Here is a 24,279-nt window from a genome sequence, read left to right on the forward strand (position 1 = left end):
GCGCCATCAGTCTCGCCCAACGAGCACCACCCAACCGCCATCGGCAACCGTCGCCGTCTCGCGCTGGTAGAGTCCCAGCCTAGAGCTGCTCAAACGCTCAACCTCAGACAATCGCTAATTGTCACTCCCCACTGAATGACCCGCCCCCTTCCACTGAGTAAGTAAGGCCAACGGCAAGTCCACGTCCCATTGCTTTTTTGAGTGGCGCGTCCCTTGAAACTTGTCGCATTGTACCCTGGGAAATGTAGTTCCGCGCGGAAAACCATGGGGCTGCGATCTTTCCATTCTATGCAGATAAGGGGTGGGTCTACTGACCGGCGTAGGAGGAGAATGTCATTAAGAGGCCGATAGGCGGCGAGAGCAGCTGTATGCGGTAACAGCATCTCCTATACGAGAGGAAGAAGTCTTTGCTGGCGGACTCGGGTGCGCCGCTTTTTCCTCCGTCTCTCGCATGTGTCCTAAGCGCGATAGGGGAGTCTTTGCCTGCGGGAGCCATGTCTGAAAACGGCTCCTCGTCCGCCCCCATCCCGAACGGTGAGGGCGCCTCCCGGCACCCTGGCAACAAAGTGACCGTAGTCCTTGGGGCACAATGGGGCGACGAGGGCAAAGGAAAAGTGGTGGATCTGCTGGCGCAGGACGCGGACATCGTCTGCAGGTGCCAGGTGAGGAAGTGACCGGGCTGAGCTTGGAGTCACCTTGAGCCGCCCCCGTCCCTGAGACAAATCCTTCGCGCCCGCAGGGAAGAAGGGAGGGCGGCTAAACAGCACCTCTCGGTTCCTTTCTCCCCCGTTGGTTTCTATAGTAACTGCCGCGCGCTTTTTAGACTCGACATGACCCGCCGGCCTCGTTGAGGCTTGTAACCATCCGCCAGCTAGGTTTTCTGGTATTTTCCTCACACGCGTTTCCTCCTTCCCGGGTTCCCATAGAGCCGGCTCTTCTCGTTTCCTCTTAGACGCCTCCCTCTTTCTGGCTCCCCCACCCCCGTTAGTTGCGGCTCTCTCAAGTGTTGCCATGAGGCTGAGCGGATGCCGAGTCTTCCACCCATCGCCGTGTTTTCTGGTGAAGAAAACAGACTGTCGCAACTCGCACACAAACGCTCACCCCGCCCGCACCGCTCTGCGGGGCCGTTACGGCCATTTCCCGCCTGGTTGAGGGTGCGGGGAGGTCGCGCCGCCAAGCCTGGTAGCCGGCGGCCGCCCTCGGGCGCCTGCAGTGCAGCACTGGCTTCCTTTGCGCCTCTGGCTGGCTGGGAAACCTTATTGTAGAGGGTTGTTCTTTTAGCCTCATCCTGTGTTCAGGGTGGGAGAAAGACGAAAATCCAGTCTTTTGAATTAAGCTGGCGTTGTGGATCGTGAATATTTTCCCTTTGTCTTCCATCTTGCCCCATACCACCTAAAAAAAATCTTTTCACACACTCAAGTTAGTTCTTACTGGGTGTATAAATGTCTTTTATCTAAAGGGCCCTTCGTGGGTTTTTTCGCTAATGACTTGGCTTGTTTTATATATACCATCCATATATGTTGATAAGACTGTGTAGTAATAAGGCAGTCATATAGATTATAGTATGATTACACATTTTCTTGAAATTAATAATTATACACTTGTTGTCTTGAATTGAGTTATGTAAACGAAGTCAGTCTAAAGATGGTATGGTTACGGGCTTCAGCTGAAGCGATTCCAAGCCTTTGGCTGGGATCCAGAGGATCAAACTGTTTCTGTGCATGTTCAAAGGGTTTTATGATTTCAGTTTCTAGAGCCCCTTATATTCCCCTGGATGCTGCTGGCAGGATTTTCTACAACGTGAGAGGGTATAATAGGTTAGGGTGGGAAGGGCCCTGTTGCAGAAATCCGCACGCAGGTTTTGAATTCCAGTCTTCATGCTTCAGACATTCTTAAATTGGAAAAGGGTTCTAGGACTTAAGGACTGCAGTTAAATAGTTCCATGATTAAGAAAGGATAGATGAGATTTGTCATAACTGTATTGATTATATAAAATCAAAATCTGTATATATTTTAATATCAGATAGTATTAGAAAGAATGTAGGTGATTATGTATGGATATTGTCAAGGTTTGCCCTGTTTCAAAGCTTGTGTGTTTCTTGTTAGTCTTAAACACCTATTTGGAAGTTCCATCGGACATTGGGTGGGTATTAGAAATGCATTTGAGATGAAGGTTTGATGGGCATTGCAGCATCACTTTGTGGATGTAAATTCCATTAAAATAGAGCTTTCTAATAAATTTTGCTTTTGACAAAGATTTCTACATAAAAAAGCAAATTGATTTTTTTCTGTTAAATCACACAAATTGCCCACTGTGTGTGTTTGGAGTGTTTTAAATTGCATTTATACATTTAGTATATTTCAGCAGTAAGGTTTATGATTCAAGGTTTAGGAATCAATTACATATTTTGCTGAAATTTTGCATTTTATGTTGAAATCAATACTGTTTTCATTATGGAAATGAGAAACAGTGCATGCACCTCACTTTTTTACTGTGTAGGTCTCACAGTGATAGGCTAAGTAGAGTTGTACCCTTATAAACCCACTGACTTAAAAGACCTCGGAAGAGTGTAACTTGGCTTGGGATGGCACTGCTAGTCCTTTCTCAAACAACGCACATACTTTAAGTATTGAGGTTGCTACTTTATAGATACTACTGAAGGAAAATTAAGTATGTTCTGAACAGAACAGTTGTAAAGAAGTAATTGAAAAGTTGCTGAAAAGCAGGTGCTTCTTGATGCTGCCAAAAATATTCAAATATTCTTTTTGGGTACTTTGGTCTCAGCTCTAATTAAGAGCAACTCTCTAATGTCTTGGGCAAATAATTCCCAGATCTACTACCTGAAATCCTCTACCATGAGAACTGAGGTCCTTCTGATGTGCTCTGCCATGAACAATGCTACTCTTTAGAGACTGTGTACTTTCTCTTGAATGGAGAGAAACTTTACTGAAGGTTCTGCTATCACTCATTCTCAGAGCATAAGACTATATGTTGATCCTGTCTTACTAGGTAATTGTGATGGTTTTCTTTAGTATACACTGAAATAGTTAATGCATTTTAGCTGATATTTTCATTTAATGACATTATGTTTTCATTAAGTAGCATTATTTAATTGTATTATGCTAATAAGCCCACCCTTTTCAAACAAGGAAGTTGCAGGTTATGGCTAGGAACTATAGAATGGGTTCAGGAAGCCCAAATGGGTTATGGCCTTGTCCATTAAACAGTAGCACATACTAATGGAAATATTTTTTTGAAACTGAGGAGAGATCCATGATCTTTTTGTGCTATGGCATTGGGGTCAGCTGTTCAAAGAAAATACTAACACAAGCCCTTTGTGTGAGCCTAAGCAGGTCTTTGGATCCCAGCCCATGCTTTATTTCTATCTGGTTTAGGGATAAACAGCCTGGTCCTACTTAAAAGTAAGTTTCACTTGGTTCAAAGAAACAACCTAGTAGGTTTGTGTAGATGGCACCAGTAAACCTGGAGAACAGTGTATCGTGTAGAAGATTTTTACGAGGGTGCAAACGGTTTACTTAGATGATTTCAGTTCGGCTGTTCCATGCAGTCTGTGGAGAAGTAAATCTGCCAAAATAAAACAAAAGGAATGTAGGCAGGAATGAGTAAGTACAGTGTTTGAGCCAAAGACTTGCAGAGTTTCACGTATATAGTAAACATACATTACTATAGCATCATGGGAATTCTAGAAAAAGGTATTACCAATTGTTCATGGATATTTCCATGGTTAGATACATATTGGATCAGGGATTTTTTTTAGTGGTTGTGTGACATTGGTTTATTCATTTATTTATTAATCACATTTGTACCCTGCCCTCCCCGCAATGTAGGCTCAGGGCGGCTAAGAATGCATGGGTAGTTTGAATCTGAATTATTTTATTTTACATCCTTCTTTAGAACAAGGTGGCATACATAATATTCCCAAATGATGCCTTATCTAAACACTGACCAAGCCCAGACTGCCTAGATTCAGCAACAGGTTTGGATTTTGTATCTTTGGACAAAGTCCTGGCAATAGTTTCCAATGGAGAAATATTTACCTTTTGCCTGTGATAGCTTTCTTGAGAAGAACAAGTTTTTGAATTTGTCAGCCTCATATTAGGGGTGATGATAGATAAGTTTTAATTGATTACTGCCATGTAAGTGATAGCTAACCCTTTGTAGGCTTATTACCTCTTGGTTTAACTTAGGTTGCTAGATAATGGATTGGTTCCATACCTGTCAGGCAGACCCGTTATGGCTGATCAACAGTAATTTACAAGCTCTAATTGAGTTAGGTCATCAGTACTAAAAGTACCTATTAAAACTGGCATACAGGCATGGAAAAACCCCAAATAATGGGTCACATTTTTCAAAATTGAATATTGGTGGTATCCCAAAATCTGAAGAATTCAGCTATCCCTAAACAGAAGTGGGGTCTGAAAAAATGGATGCCATCTTCAGTAGATGGGTTTATTATTGTAAATGTTTTCCAAGGCTTGGGAAACTGTCATTATTACCCATATATTCCAGAATCATTTTTGCCTGCAGAACCTGTGTTTTCTCTTGCTGATGTTACTGTTAATCATCTGTCCACAGGACTGACACTGAAACACATTGACATGTTAATTTTTAAACACATATTTTAAAACAAATATGTAGGACTGTTTATGCAGAGTAGAATGAGAGTCTGTTAATTTTTAAGTGATAACATTTTTATTAATTTAAATGATTGCTTTAGTAAATGAAATGTACATCCCTAATCTCCTGAACATTTTATGTGAATCGGAAATATTTGTCCAGCTCTGCAAGAATACTTAGATATAAATAGTGACATCAAATGATCTTATTTTCTTCTTACCCACTGCAGCTTTTTTCCAGTGCTGAATACATCTACTTGAAAGAAAATGTTTCTGTTTTCAGAGTAACTTAATTTGCACATAAATATACCTAGGCCTTATGATCAGTTCACTTATGTGGTTTTGCCACTATAACTCCTACACCTAATTCTGAGGCTATTACTCAACAGAACTTGTAGATAGGAAGTAGCGGAGTTGAAGTACTTCACTGTTCAGTTGCAACACTTTCTATGATTGTAGCAGTATCACAAGTATTAGGTTAGTTTCCAGTTAGAGATCTCACAAGTTTCTTATTTTGAAATTCATATATTTCATGAAGAGGCTTGCATACCTGACGGTATGCTAGCTTAAATAAAACATTGGTTAGAAAATAAACTGAAGCCTATAGTCCAAAACTTTTGATCACACAGCTCACATACTTTTTGCAGACAGAATTTTTTATTGGACACATGCAAGGATCTTAAACAGGGTCACTGACATGTAGGCTAATTCTACAGTGCTATGCACATTTACTTTGACATGGGTTTCCTTTCACAAAGTAGAATTTACTCCTGAGTCAACACGCATAGTGCTGGTTTTTGTGTGTCCAGAAGAAAGGGCCAGTAACTACTGAATACTGCAGTGTTTCTCCATGAGAAAGGAAGATGACAGGAGATGAAAAGTCTCTGGTTTGGGATGGCTCATCTCAAAGAGGTGAAGGGGTAACTGTCACTTTTCTACAAGGAAGTGGATTAGAATTGTCCACTGAGACTGTAGTTAATGATATGGACTGCCTGGCAAGGTCTTGAGGTAGCAGGAAGAAGGTTGCCGGCCAAACATGCCTGGGAAATTATAGATGTTTATATACAAATGCTAGAAGTCTCTGAGGTAAAATCGGGGAGTTGGAATGCTTGGTGTTGTGGAGGGAAATAGACATGGGTATTTCAGAAATTTGGTGGGATGAGTAAAATCAGTGGGATATGATGATTCCTGGTTATAAATTATCTTGGAAGGATAGAGGGGGAAGGGTTGGAGGTGGAGTGGCTCTGTATGTCAGAGAGGGTATACAGTCCAGTAAGATTGAGAGGGTAAGACAATTGGATTCACTTCTGGAAATGCTATGGGTTGAAATAGTGGGCCCAAAAGGAAGCTTAACACTGGGAGTTTGTTATTGCCCACCAGATCAAAAGATAGAGGAGGATTATAAAATGATGAATGAATTAAGGATAGTGGCTAGACAAAATAACTGTGTCATAATAGATTATTTTAACTACCCACACATTGATTGGGTCAATATGTGTTCAAGTCGGGAAAAAGAAATTTGAGTTTCTAGACACACTCAATGACTGTGCTATGGAGCAGATGGTCACAGAACCTACCAGGGGAGAGGCAATCCTGGATTTGGTCCTAAGTAATGCCCAAGACCTGGTGAGAGATGTAAAAGTGATTGCACCACTTGGGAACAGTGACCATAATGTTATTGAGTTCAACATTTGTATAAATAGGGAGTTGCCCAGAAAGACCAACACAACCACTTTTATCTTTAAAAGAGGTAACTTCTCTGAAATGAGGGGACATCTGAAGAGGAAACTGAAAGGAAAAATTAAAAGGGTCAAAACCATTGTGGAAGCTTGGAGACTATTTAAAACTACAATCCTAGAAGCTTAGAAAAAAATATATACTGCAGGTTAGGAAAGGCACAAATAGGTATAGAAAAAAGCCTGCATGGTTAACAAACAAAGTAATGGAAGCTGTAAAAGGTAAGAAGGATTCCTTTAAGCAGTGGAAAGCTAGTCACAGTGAGGTTGATAAAAGGGAACACAGGCTGTGGCAAAAAAATGCAAGTCTGTGATCAGACAAGCAAAAAGGGAATATGAGGAGCATATAGCGAAAAACCAGCCAGGGAGGCAGTGGGGCCCCTGGATGACCAAGGGGTAAAAGGAGTACTGAAGGATGACAAAAAAATCTTTCCTTAAAATTTGCCTCCATTCCTGAGGACTGGAAGGTACCTAATGTCACTCCCATCTTTAAAAAGGGTTCCAGAGGAGATCTGGGAAATTATAGGCCAGTCAGTCTGATGTCGATACAGGGTAAGTTGGTGGGAACTGTTATTACGGAAAGAATTAGTAGGCACATTGATGAACAAAAGCTATTGAGGCAGACGCAGCATGGGTTCTGTAAGGGGAAGGTCTTGTCTCACTAACCTATTCATGTTTTTTGAGGGAGTGAACAAACATGTGGACAAGGGGGACCCAGTAGATGTTGTTTACCTTGACTTCAAGAAAGCTTTTGATAAAGTTCCTAATCAAAGGCTCTTAAGTAAGCTCAATAGTCACGGGATAAAAGGACAAGTCCTCTTGTGGACCAAAAACTGGCTAATTAGTAGGAAACAGAGTGAGTATAAGTGGACAATTTTCTCAGTGGAGGTGTTAAGCAGTGGGGTACTGCAGGGATCAGTACTGTGTGCGATGCTTTTTAACTTGTTCATAAATGATTTGGAGTTGGGAGTAAGCAGTGAAGTGGCTATATTTGTGGATGACACAAAATTGTTCAGGGTGGTAAAAACCAGGGAGGATTATGAAGCACTCTAAAGGGATCTATCGATGATGGACAAGTAGCCGTCAATGTGGCAAACTGGGTTCAGTGTGGCCAAGTGCAAAGTTATGCACATTGGGGCCAAAAATCCATCAGTACACATTGATGGGGTCCGAACTGGCAGAGACTGACCAAGAGGGATCTTGGAGTCGTAGTAAATAACTCACTGAAAATGTCGGGACAATGTGTGACTGCAGTCAAAAAGGTCAATGTTATGCTCAGGATTATTAGGAAGGGAATTGAAAACAAATCAGCCAGTATCATAATGTCCTTGTATAAATCGATGGTGCAACCTCATTTCGAATACTGTGTGCAATTCTGGTCACCACGCCTCAAAAAGGGTATTATAGCAATAGAAAAAGTGCAGAAAAGGGCAACTAGAATGCTAAAAGGGCTGGAACACGTTCCCTATGAAGAAAGGTTAAAGCTTGGAGAAACAACGACTGGGTGTGTGTGTGACATGATCGAAGTTTAAAGGATTATGCATTGGATAGAGCAGGTAGAGAAAGAAGTACTTTTCTCCCTTTCTCACAATATAAGAACTTGTGGGCACTCAATGAAATTGCTGAGCAGTCGGGTTAGAATGGATAAAAGGAAGTCCTTCTTCACCCAAAGAGTGATTAACACATGGAATTCACTGCCACAGGAGGTGGTGGCAGCTACAAGCACGAACGGCTTCAAGAGTGAATTGGATAAACATATGGAGCAGAGGTCCATCAGTGGCATAGATAGGAACTCTCAGTCTGGGGCAAGTGATGCTCTGTGTTCTTGGTGCTTGGGGGGGGCAACAGTGGGAGGGCTTCTGGTGTCCTGGCCCCACTGATGGACCTCCTGATGGCACCTGGTATTTTTGGCTACTGTGTGACAGAGTGTTGGACTGGATGGGTAATTGGCCTGATTCAACCTTGGCTTCTCTTATGTTCTTATGTTGAAGTAAATACCCATGCTGTTAGGTGGTAGATACATAAATTTAATCCAAAATTGAGCATGCAGATCACTGAATGCTTAAAATAGGAGTACAAGATCATTTTTGTTTGCCCAGTGGGTAAGCCTAATATGATATAGCATGACATCTTCTAAATTGTCATGCCTCTGACTTGCTAGTCCTGGTTCTGGCAGACGTTTACAGTAACAAATCTAAAAGATGATTCATTGTTTAATGCTTAATCTTTTGAAGTCAGCTTCTCCTTTATGTTTCTTTTTAATAGAAAATGGGTTTTTTCAATATCTTTGATAGTCATGATTAAATATTAAGAGATTGTATATAGTCTTTAACATTTTGCTTATATTCAGATTGCCTTGTAAATTTGATTTCTAAAATTATTTTTAAAATACTTATTGTAAATGCTTTCTGGGACCAACCTATCTTTGGGACAGTCTTTTCCTGGTATGTCCCCGGAGAGTATTGCGCTCTATGAATATCAATCTTCTGGTGGTCCTCGGCCCAAAAAGTATTTGTCTCGCTTCAACCTGTGCCAGAACATACTTGGCTCTGGCCCCAGCCTGATAGAACATCCTTCCAGACCAGATCCGGGTCCTGCAGAAACTGATCCAGTTCTGCAGGGCCTGCAAAACCGAAATGTTTCACCAGGTATACGGTTGAGGTAGCAAAGTTTCCATCCAAATTGCCCCCCCCAGCCCCTCCCTGCCATCTATTACAGCATTGCACCGGGTTCCAGTAACACCCAAGTGGCAAAACGTCACTTGCACAAGTGATGTTATTCGTGCCCTAAGTCACCATCTGATTTTATTTTATTTTCAGCATATTGTTTTTAACTTCTTGTTACCTGCCCTGAGCCTTGTTGTGCAGGGGAGGGCGAGCTAGAAGTCTAATAAAATAAATTCTAAAAATATGATTAAAATATTCATAACATTTTAAAAATGATAAATCTTTAAATTATCAGATCATTTGCTTATAACTGTGAACTGGCCTTTCCATGAAGCAGTTGCTTTGGGCTGCAAGTTCTGATCTTGTTCCTGAATCCAGTCTCCACCTCGGTATCACTTTTAAAGATAGATAGAAGGAGAAATCTCTATGGTTAAGGTGTAAATATGTCTGTTGAAGGCTGCAACCTGGCATACATTTATTAGGAAGTAGGTGCCATTGAACTAAATGGGACTGTCTACATTTAGGATTACACTTTAAGTCTGGAACTATGGGTGTATGTGTGTAAAGCACAATGCAAGTGGCAGTAGCAAGCCCATAACGTTGTGTTTAGGGGTTTTGTTTATGCCGTCTGTATTTGTATAGAAGTGTTCTTTTTCCAACAGGTACCGTAATTTAGTACTTGCTTTGAGCTTCCTTTTGTTTGTTAACCAGAGGCAGTTAGATTTTAAACAGAGTACTTTTTTCTTTTTGTAGAAGTAGTAAGTAAATAGCCTTAGGCATTAGAAGCTAACACCCTGATCCTGAAGCTGTTTCCATGAAGTGAGTCCTATTTTATTTCAGTGGCTAGCATTTCTATGTAAGTAAGAGCTCAGTCCTAACTTGGAGAGTCCAGTTGGTACAAACTGCCGTTGCTCAATTATTACTATGAGCTTGCTGGAGCATGCATATGGCACCCACACTGCAGTCACTCCACAGCTTGCCCATCAGTTACTGGATTCATTTCATTTCAAGGTACAGACTATTCCATTCAGAACCCTGTATGGCATTGGATTGTTATATCTCTGACTGCCTCGCTTGCTGTGCTGCACCTTGACAGCTTTGCTCATCTGAGCAGGGACTTTTGCAGGTACAACCCTACAAATGGGTAAAATCAGAAACTTCCTGTACAGATGTATTTTCTGTTGTGGCCCCCACATTGTGGAATAGCCTACCTAATGTGGTCATGAAGGCTCCCATGCTTCTCTCTTTCTGCAACTTATGTAAAATGTTCAGGAGGGCATTTTTATGAAGGTAAGTGTAGTGGTTAAGTGTGTGGACTCTAATCTGGGAGAACTGGGTTTGATTTCCCACTTCTCCACTTGCAGCTGCTGGATGACCTTGGGCAAGCCATAGTTCTGTCAGAGCTGTTCTCTCAAGGACAGTTCTGGAAAGAGCTCTCTCAGCCCCACCTACCTCACAGGGTGTCTGTTGTGGGGAGGGGAAGGGAAAGGAGTTTGTAAGCCACTCTGAATGAAGGGTGGGATACAAATCCAATCTCCTTTCTTCTTTAACAAAATTGTTCAGAAAGGTCCTTTTATAAAGGGACTGGGAATGTGAACTATACCACTGTGTATAGTGTGTGTTTTGTTTTGGGTTTTTTGCTATGTGTTATTCTACTCTCACTGCTATGTGTTTTACTTACATAATGCTGTTTTCTGCATTGTTTCATCATATCATGTTGCATACTTTATGCCTTGCTCCAGATTGCTGTAATCCTATATTGATTGCATTGAATCACACAGCATAATCTATCTTGAGTCTTAGTGAGAAAGGCAGACTATAAATAATAAAAATTATCCCTATGTAGTTCGTATGCAGGAATTAATTTTTAAATAATTGTTTCTTTTCTAAATTTACTTTGATTTTTCCTAATAGCAAGTTAAAACACAGATGAATATCTGCACCTGCCTCCTGATTTGAATGTCTATCAAGAACTCTAAAATTAGATGGATTAAGTTTCTTTTCCAAAAATAAACATGTGATTCAAACCTACATTATATAGGTTATACTGAAAGCACTATCAACTAGCAGTGATTCCAGTGTTTTCACAATTGATGCAGTTCTGCTTTGTGCTTCTCTATAATGTTGTGCTAATATACTGCCAAATGCTAGAATACTAGAACCTGAGAAAGAGTAACTTCTGTCTCCATATTCCACTATGCAAACATATTCAGGTGTCATTTTCCAGTAACATGCCTTCATACCATGTTGTAACATGCTTTGTAAAGACCTTCAGGAGGAAAGAGATAGCAAATTTCCCCCCCTAATTTGTTTTTTGCCCACATAATGCCAGTATGTGCAATATAGTCCATATTCTGGTATAAGCATCTGGTCAAACAGTCCTTCTAATACTCAGTACCATAAGGCATAACTAAATTTTAAAATATTTGCTTTGATAATTTTGAATACACTTTATATATGATCAGAAACAAACTTGTGTTGCATGAATGAGATAATAGCACAGTTGAGGCTTACCTGGCTTCTAACAGTGGAATCCTATGTAGAATTTTTGTTTTTGTACCCCCCAAAGGGGATTTTTTAAATTGCATTTTCTAATAACTACACACTAAAAGCTACAAACAGAAAATCCAGGGAAAGGGTATTACATCTATAAGAGAAAGTAAAGAAAACCCTCTAAAAACCCAAGAGATGGTGATCATACATAAGTTTACACATTTACCTTTAAACTTAAACACAAGTTAACTTTTGTTGAAAATGATCATCTATCTAATTAAACATAACTGTTAAATCAACATTTCTAATTTCATAAGAAGATTGTAGAACGTTATACAATGAACTACTTTTTAGATATTCCAGAGCACTTTGACAATCTATTCCCCCCCTCTTTCTGTGTCTCAACTTATAGCCTTGTTTAGGACCCGCCACCCCCAATTTAGAGTCAGAGTCTTCCTCAGAGTTTCCAGCCTCTCCTTCTTCCTTGCTCTCTTTGGCATCACAGGTCGCACTTTCTCCTGTTGGACTGCTATGATGACTCTAAAATTCACAAGCTTTTTCAACAGAGTCAATCCTTTCTCTACCATTTGCGTATCTGAAGATTAGACCCTCAGGTGTTAATCATTTGTAGGCAACATCATGCTCTTGTAGAAATAGAATCAAGTCTCTATATTTCCTTCTTTTCCTTCTTATCTCTTTCAGTATTCTTATATCTTTTTTATCTTCAAGGTAGCTCCATTAGATGCTTTCAATAGTTGATCTCTCACTTTGAGAGAATCTTATTGTAACTTCCCCTGACAGATTATTCTTTCTAATAAATTCTGAATACGATCTATTGACCATATCTATTTCGCTTTCAAGTTGATCCGATGTAATATCTGCCATGGGTGCAAGAGTGTCGCCAGCAATTTGTCTCAGATTCTCTCCTTTCTCTTCCTGGATCCCTTGAAGTCTCAAGACATAGCTTGCTCTTTCCATTTGTAGCTGTAGTACTTGAGACTCTTCGATTTGGCACTTTTAAAAAGTGCCTGCAGTTTTTTGTCCATCTTTTTTGAGTTGGTATCAGTCACTTTGAGCTCCTGCTGCGTTTTTTCTATTTTCTGCGTATTTGTAGTCATTTGCACTTGCTGTGTATCCAGCTTGTTATCAATTGCCATAATTTTCTCCAGCAGGGGACGAAGTGCTTCCGACAATAGCCTTTGAAGTTTCGCTGTAGAGTCCTGCCTAGAAGCAGAACTCGCAGGGCTGGAGCTTCCGGGAAAAAGCTTTGCTTTTTCTTGTTTGTCTCTAGAGTCCTTTGCCCGTTGGCGGCGCCATGTTTGAGAACTGTTTACTTTTATCAAAAGTTTGTCAAAGACACGGGAAGTTCTTTTGTAACACGGTAAGCTCTTACAGTCTCTTTATTTTATTCCGATCGCTTTTTGTGACAGCCCCCCCCTTTGTAGCTTAAATCGCCTGTAAACGGTTCTTAACAGAAGGGAGTCCCCCCTTGTTTTATTTCGGGAGGGCCCTGCGCTTTTTCATTGTCTTGCTTGTACTTAAACTCACATTTTCAACGATTGCTTGCCTGTGTCCAATATCGCTTGATCACCAAACACTTGATCCAGTGTGCTGATCTTGTTCCCATGTGGGATGCTCCACGGTGGGACCGTCAGGGCTTGGAGTAGCCCCCCTTGCTGGCTTTTCTCACTGGGGGGGGAGCTTTCTAGTGCCCTATGGCTTGGAGCCCTTCTCCTGGGCTCCTGGGGTGGCACAGACAATTGCGCCCCCTCCCAACCGTGGCCGTTGGCAGGCTTCTCCCCGAGGTCCAGGAAAAAGCTGCTGCTATGGCGATCACCAAAACCAGAAGCTCGAATCCTATTTGGAATTAATCTACATAGATTGTACTGTAAGGGAGTAATCCTAAACATGTCTACTCAGATAACTACTCAAGTCTATTCAGTGGGACTTTCTCCCAGGAAAATAATATTAGGTTTACACTGGTAATGTTCTAAGAATTTCTCTTCTACCTTGATCAAATATGCCTTCCCCAGCACCCATAATATCTGCATCTTTAAAATAGGCCTCTCCTAGAAGATACCCATTTATTTAATCAGATAAAGCTACAAGTAACTATGTGATACTAAGTTAATCTTTATAACATGGAGTGCCAGAAATGAATACTTTCTCGCGGTATTGTGTTAATTTGTTAAAATATGATCCCATTTTCTGCTTGACATACGTTTGTTTAACTGCTGTGTATATTGACTAGTTAGAATACTTTAGGATTATCACCGGGCAGTCAGGGATTGCTCTCATGTTTCAAGCAGACAATCTGAGCCAGTTGCTGATTTTTAAAACAAAACAAAATAGTGGGTCTTCATTTGCAGTGCTTTCTATAAAGTCCAGTTTTACTATAAGACATCATTATTTTCCTGGGACTTTAGCTGTCCCTTATCACACTAAAATATCCATCATAAGGGACAGCAAAGGTCCCAAGGATTACTGTCATTTTGTAAGTTTTTGAGAACGTGGGTTCTCTGCTTAATCAGGCCTGGTACATGCCTGGAAAATAATCCTGATGTTGGCATACCCAGATCTGATTATTATCCCACCTGTCCTCCAAGGAATGTTCAAGGTGGCATACATGGTCTGTTCACATCCTCCTAACAACTTCATGTTACAGGTTAGATTGAAAAATTGTGATTGTTTTTTGGTTGTTCAGTAAACCTTTCTGGCCAAGTAGAGGTTTGAATTTGAGTCTCCCTGATTTTAGTTGAATTCTCTTGCCATTATACTGGCTAACCCATAAGAGAATATGATACATTCAAGACTGGATGAGGCTTCATGTGAGCTCTTAGCTTCTAGGAGTCTTGATAACTGATACATCCTTTAAGCAGGAGGCCAACAGCACATTAAAAGATGAAGAATCAGAGTTAATCTCACTGAATATTTTTGTAGTAAGTGTGGCTATGGCTAATATTACTAGCGAGCACCTGCCAATTGCAGTGCAAGAGGTGTGTATAAGTGCCTCTTCAATACCTATCTGGCTTTGACACATGGGAAATCTTTTTTTCATGCTATTATTTCTACTCATGTTCTAACTCAGTTACAGCAGATTTATTATACAGGGACAAACAAACTTGGTGGCTGAAAGGGTTTTACAGTATTGCTTGGGGGGCTATCTGTTTCAGTGCTACATGTTGACTTTGCATGCTGTAATGATGTTATTCTTAAACATTCTAGAGAAGAAAATCTTATGAGAAGTTTTGTTTGTTTTTTGTTTGTTTTGGAAGTTTGATTCTGCATGGTTAAATATAGAAGTACTTTATTGATCTCAGGGACAATTAATATCTAGCTTTTTTCATTACCTGATTAGAGATCTTATAGTATGTCTACATTTTATCTTTTGAATATCTGGTGGAATTAATTTTTAAAGTAAAACTGAAAGCTAGACATGATCTAGATATGGCTATGAATTTCTCATTAACAATAAGAAACACTCATGTAGTCACCTTGCCAAATTAATGAGGTAAGCCCTTTGCCCCAATGATTGCTTTGGAAGGAAGGAGAACTTGGCCTTCTATTTGCATCCAAAGTAATCGTGGAGAGGAAGGATTGTGAGGCAGTGTGCAAAAGGTATGCTGTCCATGACTATGTGTTTTAGTTGAGAAGTACTCTATGGGGTATTCGTGGAGGGCAGGCAGGAGGTTCCCATCGAGGATTTTGTTACATGCCTACAGGTATCTACTCTGGCCCTCTCGTGCTTTCTATTTTTGTGCCCTGCATACCGAGGACCCTTTTTACTAATAGGTAAAATGATACTGGAGATTGAAAACCCTTTCCAGAGGCAGAATGCCTGTACTGTTTCTAAGACTTCAGCAGAAAGACAGGTTGCTAGATTAGGTTACTGCTAATAAGGACAAAACTCTGCAGTTTTATTCGGATGGGCAATGTTGGAGAGACTTCACAAATGTTTTTGTAATTAATTTGTTAGAAATCTCCAGTTAATTCTTAAACATTTGTCAAAAATAGTGATGTTAATTGAATATCCAATGGTGTCTAATGAGCACTGACATTCACAGCCGTATAGAAGTGGTGTCACAGAAGTCCCCAGGGCAGGCAGTCTCTAATTTCTGAAAGAGAGGGTACTTGCCAGCTTAAAAGCAGAGGACAACTACTGAATGTTGCTTTTATTTATTATTCATTTATTGAAAACACTTTAGGCAAGTGAACTAAGCAAAGCTGGGGGTGAACTGGAAATCTAATTAAACTGCTGAAAGAAATAGGTGATGACTTTAAGAGTGGAGAAGCTAGCCTGTTACCCAGAAACTTAATAAAATGAGCCAAATTTCCAGTTCCATTTATGTGACACTGTGGAAATTTGCTAAGTTTTTCTTGTGACATTTCCCACAAAGCGTTACACAAATGGAACTGGTAATATGGTTCATTTTTGCGCCTGTGACTTGCTCAGGCATTTAAAATGTGAAGGTCAACACAATATAAAAATCGTTTTTATAACAGCCAGACTGAAAAGAAACCAAAACAAGTAAAACAAGGTTTTTTAAAGGGAAAAATAATCACATGGACATTTTCTGCTTGCAACTTCACAATGTTTTGCTTGATGTGTGATGTTCAGAATTTTATTTGAAACGTTCCTTCTTGAGTACCTGTAGCTAGAGCCTGTGGTCAACATAATCTTTGGATCCCTGTAGAGAGCAATAGTTAAAAAGCCTGTGGACCCTTGCACTTCTCCAGAATGCTTACTACCCAGATGATTGGATATATCCATAGCTGCTCCTGGATGGCCAGGTGGTAGCTAGGATCAGGAATGATCAACTAGGAGTGTCTTTAACCCGTTTTGACTGATTGCATCAACCATGTGCTTCTCTGGACTGAAAGTATATGGTCATGGTTATTCCTAATGACATTCAGACTGGGTCACTGTAACTTTCTCTGTGTGGAGCAATCTTTTTTTCTAGTTTTTACAAGGATGCTTGGAAACACAGAGCACAGTGGTTTGACTGCTGATAGGAGTCTCTGGAAATGTGTTGCTCCTGTGTATTTATTTATTTTATTTTACCCTGTTTATATCCTGCCTTTCTCCCCAATGGGGACCCAACACGACTTACGTCATTCTCCTCTCTTCTGTTTTATCCTCACAATAACCCCGTGTGTTAGGTAAGGCTGAAAGTGCGTGACTGGCCCAAGGTCACCAGGCAAGCCTCCATGGCAGAGTGGATTTGAATTCTGGCTTTCAGTTATGTTTCATTTACACTGGCTGCTTGTTAGCTTCCAGACCCAATTGAAAATGCTGGCTGTGATCATAAAGTCCTAAATTCTCTGGTATGACAGTACTTCTTCTTCCTCTTCTTCCTCCTCTTCTTCCTCCTCTTCTTCCTCCTCTTCTTCCTCCTCTTCTTCCTCCTCTTCTTCCTCCTCTTCTTCCTCCTCTTCTTCCTCCTCTTCTTCCTCCTCTTCTTCCTCCTCTTCTTCCTCCTCTTCTTCCTCCTCTTCTTCCTCCTCTTCTTCCTCCTCTTCTTCCTCCTCTTCTTCCTCCTCTTCTTCCTCCTCTTCTTCCTCCTCTTCTTCCTCCTCTTCTTCCTCCTCTTCTTCCTCCTCTTCTTCCTCCTCTTCTTCCTCCTCTTCTTCCTCCTCTTCTTCCTCCTCTTCTTCCTCCTCTTCTTCCTCCTCTTCTTCCTCCTCTTCTTCCTCCTCTTCTTCCTCCTCTTCTTCCTCCTCTTCTTCCTTTAGGAGTCATAAACTCAGTTACATATTTCCTGTTACCTTTATTCTGAGTGCATATGAAAGTTTATTCACTGATATATCAAGCATTCTTGAAAAGAATCAGGCCAACTCAGTTTTTCACCCCTTACCACAGTAATTTAGAAATTACTGCATATTTTCATTGTACTTGATGAACTATTAGAAAAAGTGTGTTCCATTTCACTACCAGTAGTTTTTTCTGATTAGAGATGTATCCTTAGGTAGGCTCAATAATTTCTCCCAGCTTTTTAAAAAAGCCCAGGATGAATTTCTCTACTGCAGAGGTTACGTGTGTGTGCGTGTGTAAAGTGCCATCAGGTAACAGCTGACGTATGGCAACTCCATGGGGTTTTCAAGGCAAGAGACTAACAGAGGTGGTTTGCAATTGCCTTCCTCTGCATAGTTCCTTGGTAGTTTCCCATCCAATTAACCACAGTCAACCCTGCTTAGCTTCTGAGATCTGAAACAAATTATACTACAAGTCTCTTTGCAATCGTATCAGTCACAATAACATTAAAACAAAATATATACAATGGCAGCATAATATTATAAAACTTAGAACAGCATTATGATCTCTCTTACAAGTTGGGGAGACGTATAAGGCAGTGGAGCTACATGATAAATTTTGAAGAGTCTTCTTATCATTTAGTCCTTATGGTTGCGATGATAACACACCAAGCACAGACAGACTGAAGAAGTTTTGAAAATAATTTAAAAGCTTAAACTTTGCAGAAGAGTGCTCTGTAAACATTTCATACTACTTGAAGTTAATAATTCTTGCAAATCAAATAAAGACTACTTTTTTTAAAAAAGCCACAATATTCAAAGGAAGACTGGGTTTCTTGTGTGGTTCCTAGCGCTTCACAAGGTTCCTGCTCTGTGTACTATGTGGCTGAGGTACCATTCCAGCTTTAGGTATCCTTTCTCAGAGAGTTCTATTACCTTGCTAATTAAAGAGTCTGTTATCACCAGGGACAGCTGTTTCAAATGAACATGGCTTATGAAAGTGTGAAAAACCAAGCCATAACCCATTATTCATATTTTTATTCCTTTCTTTGTGTTGCTGACTGAGAAGTCACTTAATACATCTGATGAAGTGTCTAAAGCCCACAAAAGGTTATGCAATAATACATTTATTTACAAAGCAATCTGAATAGTGGGCTTCTGGGCCCAATTCAAGGTGCTTTGTATTGACATTTTAAAGCCCAAAATGGCTGGGAGCCATAATACCCTGCCTACTTCCATATGAGCCTACCTGACCACTAAGATCGTCTTTGGGTGCCCCCACCATTTGAGGCTAGATGGGTGGTAACCTGAGGAAGGGTCACCTTGCTCATGGCACCAAATCTATGGAATTTCCTATCCAGGAAGATTTCAGTTTGTCTGTCATTGTCTTCTTCTAGTGGGTGACAGATTTTCTGTTTCATTTGGCAATCCCTCACTGAACCTCCTTTTTTATGTATTCAGATGGTTTTTAGTCATTCTATACATATGTCTTTGATTGTTATGAATGCTTTTGTACTGTGGGATTTATAAATGTTTTTAAAGTTGTTTTATATTGTCGTTTGCCACTTGTAAGCCGCCCTGAGCCCGCACTGCGGGGAGGGCGGGGTATAAATTGAATTAATTAATTAACTTTCAAAATACATATTTATTTATTTATTTTAATGTTTTGACTGTTTGCTGCCTTGAGGGCCCTAAGTTAGGTGGCTTAAAAAGTGTTATTATACATGAACTGAGTCAGACCATTGATTTCGTTAGCTCACTATGGTCTTACATTTCTGTAAGACCAGTGTCATGATGTCATCCACTGTATTTTGTGGCATCAACTAACCAGTTTGGTGTAGTGGTGAAGTGCGCGGACACTAATCTGGGAGAACCGGGTTTGATTCCCCACTCCTCCACTTGCACCTGGCTGGATGACCTTGTGCAAGCCGTAGTTCTTATAAGAGCTGTTCTTGGAAAAGAGCAGTTTCTGTCAAGAGCTCTCTCAGCCCCACCTACCTCACCAGGGTGTCTGTTGTGGGGAGGGGAAGGGAAAGGAGTTTGTAAGCCGCTCTGAGACACCTTTTGGTAGTGAAGGGCGGAGTATAAATCCAATCTCTTCTTCTCCTTCTCCCCCTCCCCCTCCCCCTCCTCTCCCTCCTCCCTCCTCCTTCCCTGAAGCAGCAAAGTGAGGAGTCAGCCTTGACTTCTTGCATTGGAGGAGGAGGTATTTCAGAACAGCTCAAGAGGTATCACCTTTGTGTCTGCAGGGAGCATCCATTTGAAAACAGCTGCCTCCATCATAGTAGGATGCTTACTTCGGAACCTCCTAACATTTTGTTAAATCTCCCATCCTCCATGGCCATTTTGAGAATGGTCTCCCACGCCCCTTTGGCAACCATATTTTTTTTTCCCCACCGACTATTCTGAAAGCTCCAAAAGTGCCCACAGATGCCACATAGTTGGGAGCCCCCGGTCTCCAATATTACCAAGCAGCTCTCCAGTGTATTTCTTGTACAGCAGTTTGGTTCTTAATAAAACAGTGTAGTGTTTAGATTGTTGAACTAGGACTGGAGATGCCTGGTTTCACATTCCCACTGAGCCTGTGAATTATCTCGTACCATGCAGGGTTGTTAAAGATAAAATGGAGAAGGAAAGCTCTGAGCTTTTTGGAGGAAGGGCAGGATAAAAATATAACTTAATGGAGCTTTTCTGAGCTCTTAAAATTAATTACACTGGAAAGCAAATATTTTTCCAAACATAGAAAGCTGTATTATTGGTATGCATATGTATTGCATATGCATTCTACAGGAAAATAATGTATTGTAGTGTAATGTACTATGACAGTGTAGTTAAATTGATCTTTCATGTGTTGGACTTTCTGCTAATTGATTGACAAAAACATACACACATCAGAGGAGTCTTGAGTTTTACACAGATCTTTATTAGATGTGCATTCATCTGTGTGCAGAAGAGCAACACAATATAACTTTTAAGAAGTGTTTTGCTTTGTGTTTTAGCATGTGTTCAAAAAGAAGCAAACAAAAATCCATTAATTGCCTCCCTTGGTCTAAACAGTACAAAATGTTTGTAGATCAATGAGCAAAAGTCTTAATTACTTGAGCAGGTGGATAATACCCATGACCCATTTCATTCTGACTTCAAGCTAGGTTTTGGGATAGAAATTGCATTAATTGTTCTTGTTGATAATCAGAGTTTGCAAATGGACAGAGGTAAGTGCCTCATTATTGATCCTCCTTGATTTATGTGCAGGCTTTGATACAATACATAAATATGATTTTATTCAAGTGCTTGGGAGATTTCTTTGCTTCATCAGAGAATGTAGTGATTAAAGGGGTATCATGCAGTCTGAATAGCAAGAGAATATAGTGATTTAAAGGGGCATCATGCAGTCTGAGTAACAAGAGAAATTATTTGGCAATAGAGTTCTGAACAGAGATGAGAAAGATGAAGTGTAACAGTAAGCATCCATAAAGGAGAAAGATGCAGTAGTTAAAATTGGAGAGAACTGGACTTTTTTATTTAGAGGGCAGAGGAACAGTAGGTCTTTGCAGTCTTATACAGGAAGAAGCTATATCACTTGGCAATGGATTAAACATGGAGAGCAAAGAAGATGTAGGTGCTAAAGATTAGAAGCCAAGGTTTTGTGTCTGATCAGCAGGGTAAATAAGTAGCATTGTCAGTGGACTTCATGAATACATAAGGAGAGAGAAGCTGGTGAGGAAAAAGAAATGTTGATCTGTGACATTAAGCTTCAGACAGTGATGAAGCATCTAGACAGACAATTGAAAATACAGGATTGAATTGGGGAACGTGAATTCTGGAGTAGAGCTGAGTGTAATGAGTGTGTAGAAGGTAGCATAAGCCATGGCACTACACAAGGTCAGCCTGGGACAGTCAGGAGAGAGATTATTTTATTTATTTACTTCATTTGATTAGCAACGGGTTGAGAACTTCCTTTTGTGGAAACTGTGAACAAGCAATTAAAGAGGGGGGAGTGAAAAAGAGTTGCAGAAACCTAGGACACAAAACAAGGCAACCTAGGGAGCGTGTTTAATTAAAGGCAAATAGGTTATTGGCTACAGGCTTAGAGACCAAGAGTGATTTTCAAGAGAGAGTTTCAATAGAGTACAGATGGAACTCCTTTTGCAGGTGGTTAAATGAGAGATGTGAAGACAGAAAATTGAGACAGTATGAATAAGTATACCTTAAGTGCTGAGGATATCTGTCACGGCAGGACCAGGGGGCGTGACACAAGCAAGCAAAAGTCCAGGAACAGTCCGAGGTCAAGCCGGGCAAATCAGGTAGCAAGGTTCAAGCAGGTTTAAATCACAGTCCAAAGTGTTCTTCTCCAAGATGAATAGAAATATAAACACAGAGGGGAGGGTCCAGGACGGGAGATGGGAACGACAAATATTTAAATGGAGATTGGGCTGAAGGACTTGAGTGTTGAGAAGAGGTGAGTTGAAGGCAGAAACTTCAGTGTCTAACAAGTAGATCAAAGAGGGGACAATGTCTCCAAGAAAGCAATTGCATCACTTTTGTCATAAAAGGAGCAAGAATCAGTGTTAGAAAGGTGGGATATGTGTAGTACTGGAGGAGATATGTTTCTCATCAGCCAGAGGTAATTCCATAGTAGAAAGATCAGAGAGAGCAGTTTATGGTGAAGGCACAATCAGGAGATTGCCCACAGCTGTCCACTGGGGAGTCATTCTTAAAGGGGAGATTGAAAGTGGAGGTAGGGAGTGGGGATGAGAAGCAGCTGGGTCAAAGAGAATGTAAACTTGAAAGTTAAAAATGCTGGGGGGGCAGTTGCCAGAAAGAGAGAAAAATCATATCAAGCATTAAGGTATGAAAAGGTAGAATATATATTAACAACAAATAAATCCAAAGGGAAATAGTCATAAGGAAGGAACATCTCCTCCCTTATGAACTCACCCAAGTAGTACGTTCTTTGGAGGCTTTGCTTTGGGTGCCCCTGGATTCTGAGATTAGGTGGGTGGCAACCAGAGATATGCACAAAAAATCAGGGTTTTTTTGGATTGGGGCATACCAAACCTGAAAAATACCAGTATGCATTGATATTCCCAAATCACAATATTGGTATTGTACTGGGATTTGGGAAAGAATCTGTATTGTCAAAAACATTCTGTGCGCTCTCTCCCCCTCTTCCCTCCCCCAGCTGTCTGCTGCAGTGGTCAGATAGGGGAGGGAAGGTAATGGTCAGTTTCAGTCCCCTCTGCTTGGAAGTAGAGAGGACTGAAACTGATACGATCTTCCGTCCCTAACCAGCCTGGCTTGGGAAGGGAAGACAGATCGGGGTGGGGAGGCATCTTCAAATGCCCCCCTTTTCTTCCCCAGCCAGCCACCATGGTGGGTTGGCTGGGGAAGGGAAGCAAGATCAGAGAGGCATCTTTAAATGCTACCCTTCCCTTCACCAGCCGGCTGCCAAGGTGGGTTGGCTGGGGAAGGGAAGCAAGATCAGAGGCCCCTAGATGATGACTGAAGGGACTGCAGGAAGTTGTAAAGGGAGAGGCGATTCCGTAGGTAGGAGGATCCGAGACATACTGAGGGTTTTGAAGGTTAACACCAACACCCTGAATTGGATCCAGAGACTAATTGGTAGCCAGTGCAACTGTTTCAGAATTGGAGTAATAGGAGCTGACCATGATGTTCCAGTCAATAACCTGGCAGCTGCATTCTGGACCACCTGTAGTTTCCAAGTTGTTTTCAAGGGTTGCCCTACGTAGAATGAATTGCAGTAGTCCAATGTAGAGGTGATTGTTGCATGGATCAATGTGGCAGGGTCTGACCCAGACAAATAAGGAGCCGCTGGCGGGCCTGGTTGCAGGTAAAAAAACACTGACTGTGCTACCATGAACAGTTGTTTATGCAATGATCACACAGAATCCAACCACACCCCGAGGCTCTTTACAGAGTCTACAGCCATCAACTGGACACCACCAAGTCTCAGGAGTGACCCTCCAGGTAGCAATTCAGTTTTTCCCAACCACATGATCTCTGTCTTGGATGGCTTCAACTTCAGCCAGCTCCCCCTTAACCATTGGAATACTGTATCCAGGCACTGGGATAGTGCTAAGAGCCCTGCCTCTGGCTGCTTATCCAACAGGAGGAAGAGCTGAGTATCATCAGCATACTGATGGAACCCAATTCCAGACCTCCTGGGTATCTTGGCAAAATGGTGCATATATATGTTAAATAACATCGAACCCTGTGGGACCCCACAATTCAGGTTTCATTGAGAAGATCTCTCCTCTCCACTAGCGACCCTCAGAGTGTCTCTGGAGGAATGCACAGAACCAACTAAAGGCAGTACCCCCAAGGAGGCAAGGCGATCATTCAGGACCGAGGCTTTTGACAGATCCAGAAGGATCAACATGGCCGGCATGCCTTTATCCAGATGTAAATGGAGTTTGTCAACCAAAGCAACTAGTACTATCTCCATCCCAAAGCCAGACCTGAACTCCAATTAAAAAGGGTCCAGGTCAGATGTCTGATCCAGGAAAACCTGGAGCTGCCTGGCCACTGCTTACTCAGTTACCTTCCCCAGAAAAGGTAGATTAGACACTGCGTGGTAATTGGCCAGCTCCTTTTTATTGAAGGAGGGTTTCTTTAACAAAGGTCTAACGATCACCTCATTAAGGGAGCTGGGAGAGAGACAATTTAATAATCTGTCTCAAAGGGCCACTTTTTTGCCAGCCATGAGGGACAAGGATCCAAGGAGCAGGTAGTTCGCTTCACAGCTGTCAGGATCCTGTTAACATCCTCAAGGGTAAGCAGGCCAAAAGAGTCCACAAGAGAACCAGATAGTGCAAGTGGAGCCCCCATCCCACTACTGTTATCAAATGCAGCAACCAACTCCAGGCGGAGCTTAGAGGTTTTATCCGCAAAAAAGTTCACAAATAAATCACAGCTGATAGCCAAATCAGTATCAGTTTTAGGATACACCAAAGGGGTGGTCGGTTGTTGAACCA

At 41.2% G+C, this 24,279-nt stretch overlaps 1 protein-coding gene across 2 annotated transcripts in view; it reads left to right on the top strand.

The window, feature by feature from the left end:
- The first annotated feature begins 354 nt into the window (after window positions 1-354).
- ADSS (adenylosuccinate synthase) overlaps window positions 355-24,279 on the top strand; it is a 49,796-nt gene continuing 25,871 nt past the window's right edge. For both annotated transcript variants that reach the window (XM_015424425.1, XM_015424426.1), the window contains exon 1: window positions 355-662. In XM_015424425.1, the coding sequence (XP_015279911.1) occupies window positions 495-662 (168 nt within the window). In that variant the 5' untranslated portion in view covers window positions 355-494. The remainder of the gene's footprint in view (window positions 663-24,279) is intronic.

Source organism: Gekko japonicus, unplaced genomic scaffold (assembly GCF_001447785.1).
Source record: "Gekko japonicus isolate JY-2015 unplaced genomic scaffold, Gekko_japonicus_V1.1 scaffold26, whole genome shotgun sequence".
In the NCBI taxonomy this organism is placed as follows: domain Eukaryota; kingdom Metazoa; phylum Chordata; class Lepidosauria; order Squamata; family Gekkonidae; genus Gekko; species Gekko japonicus.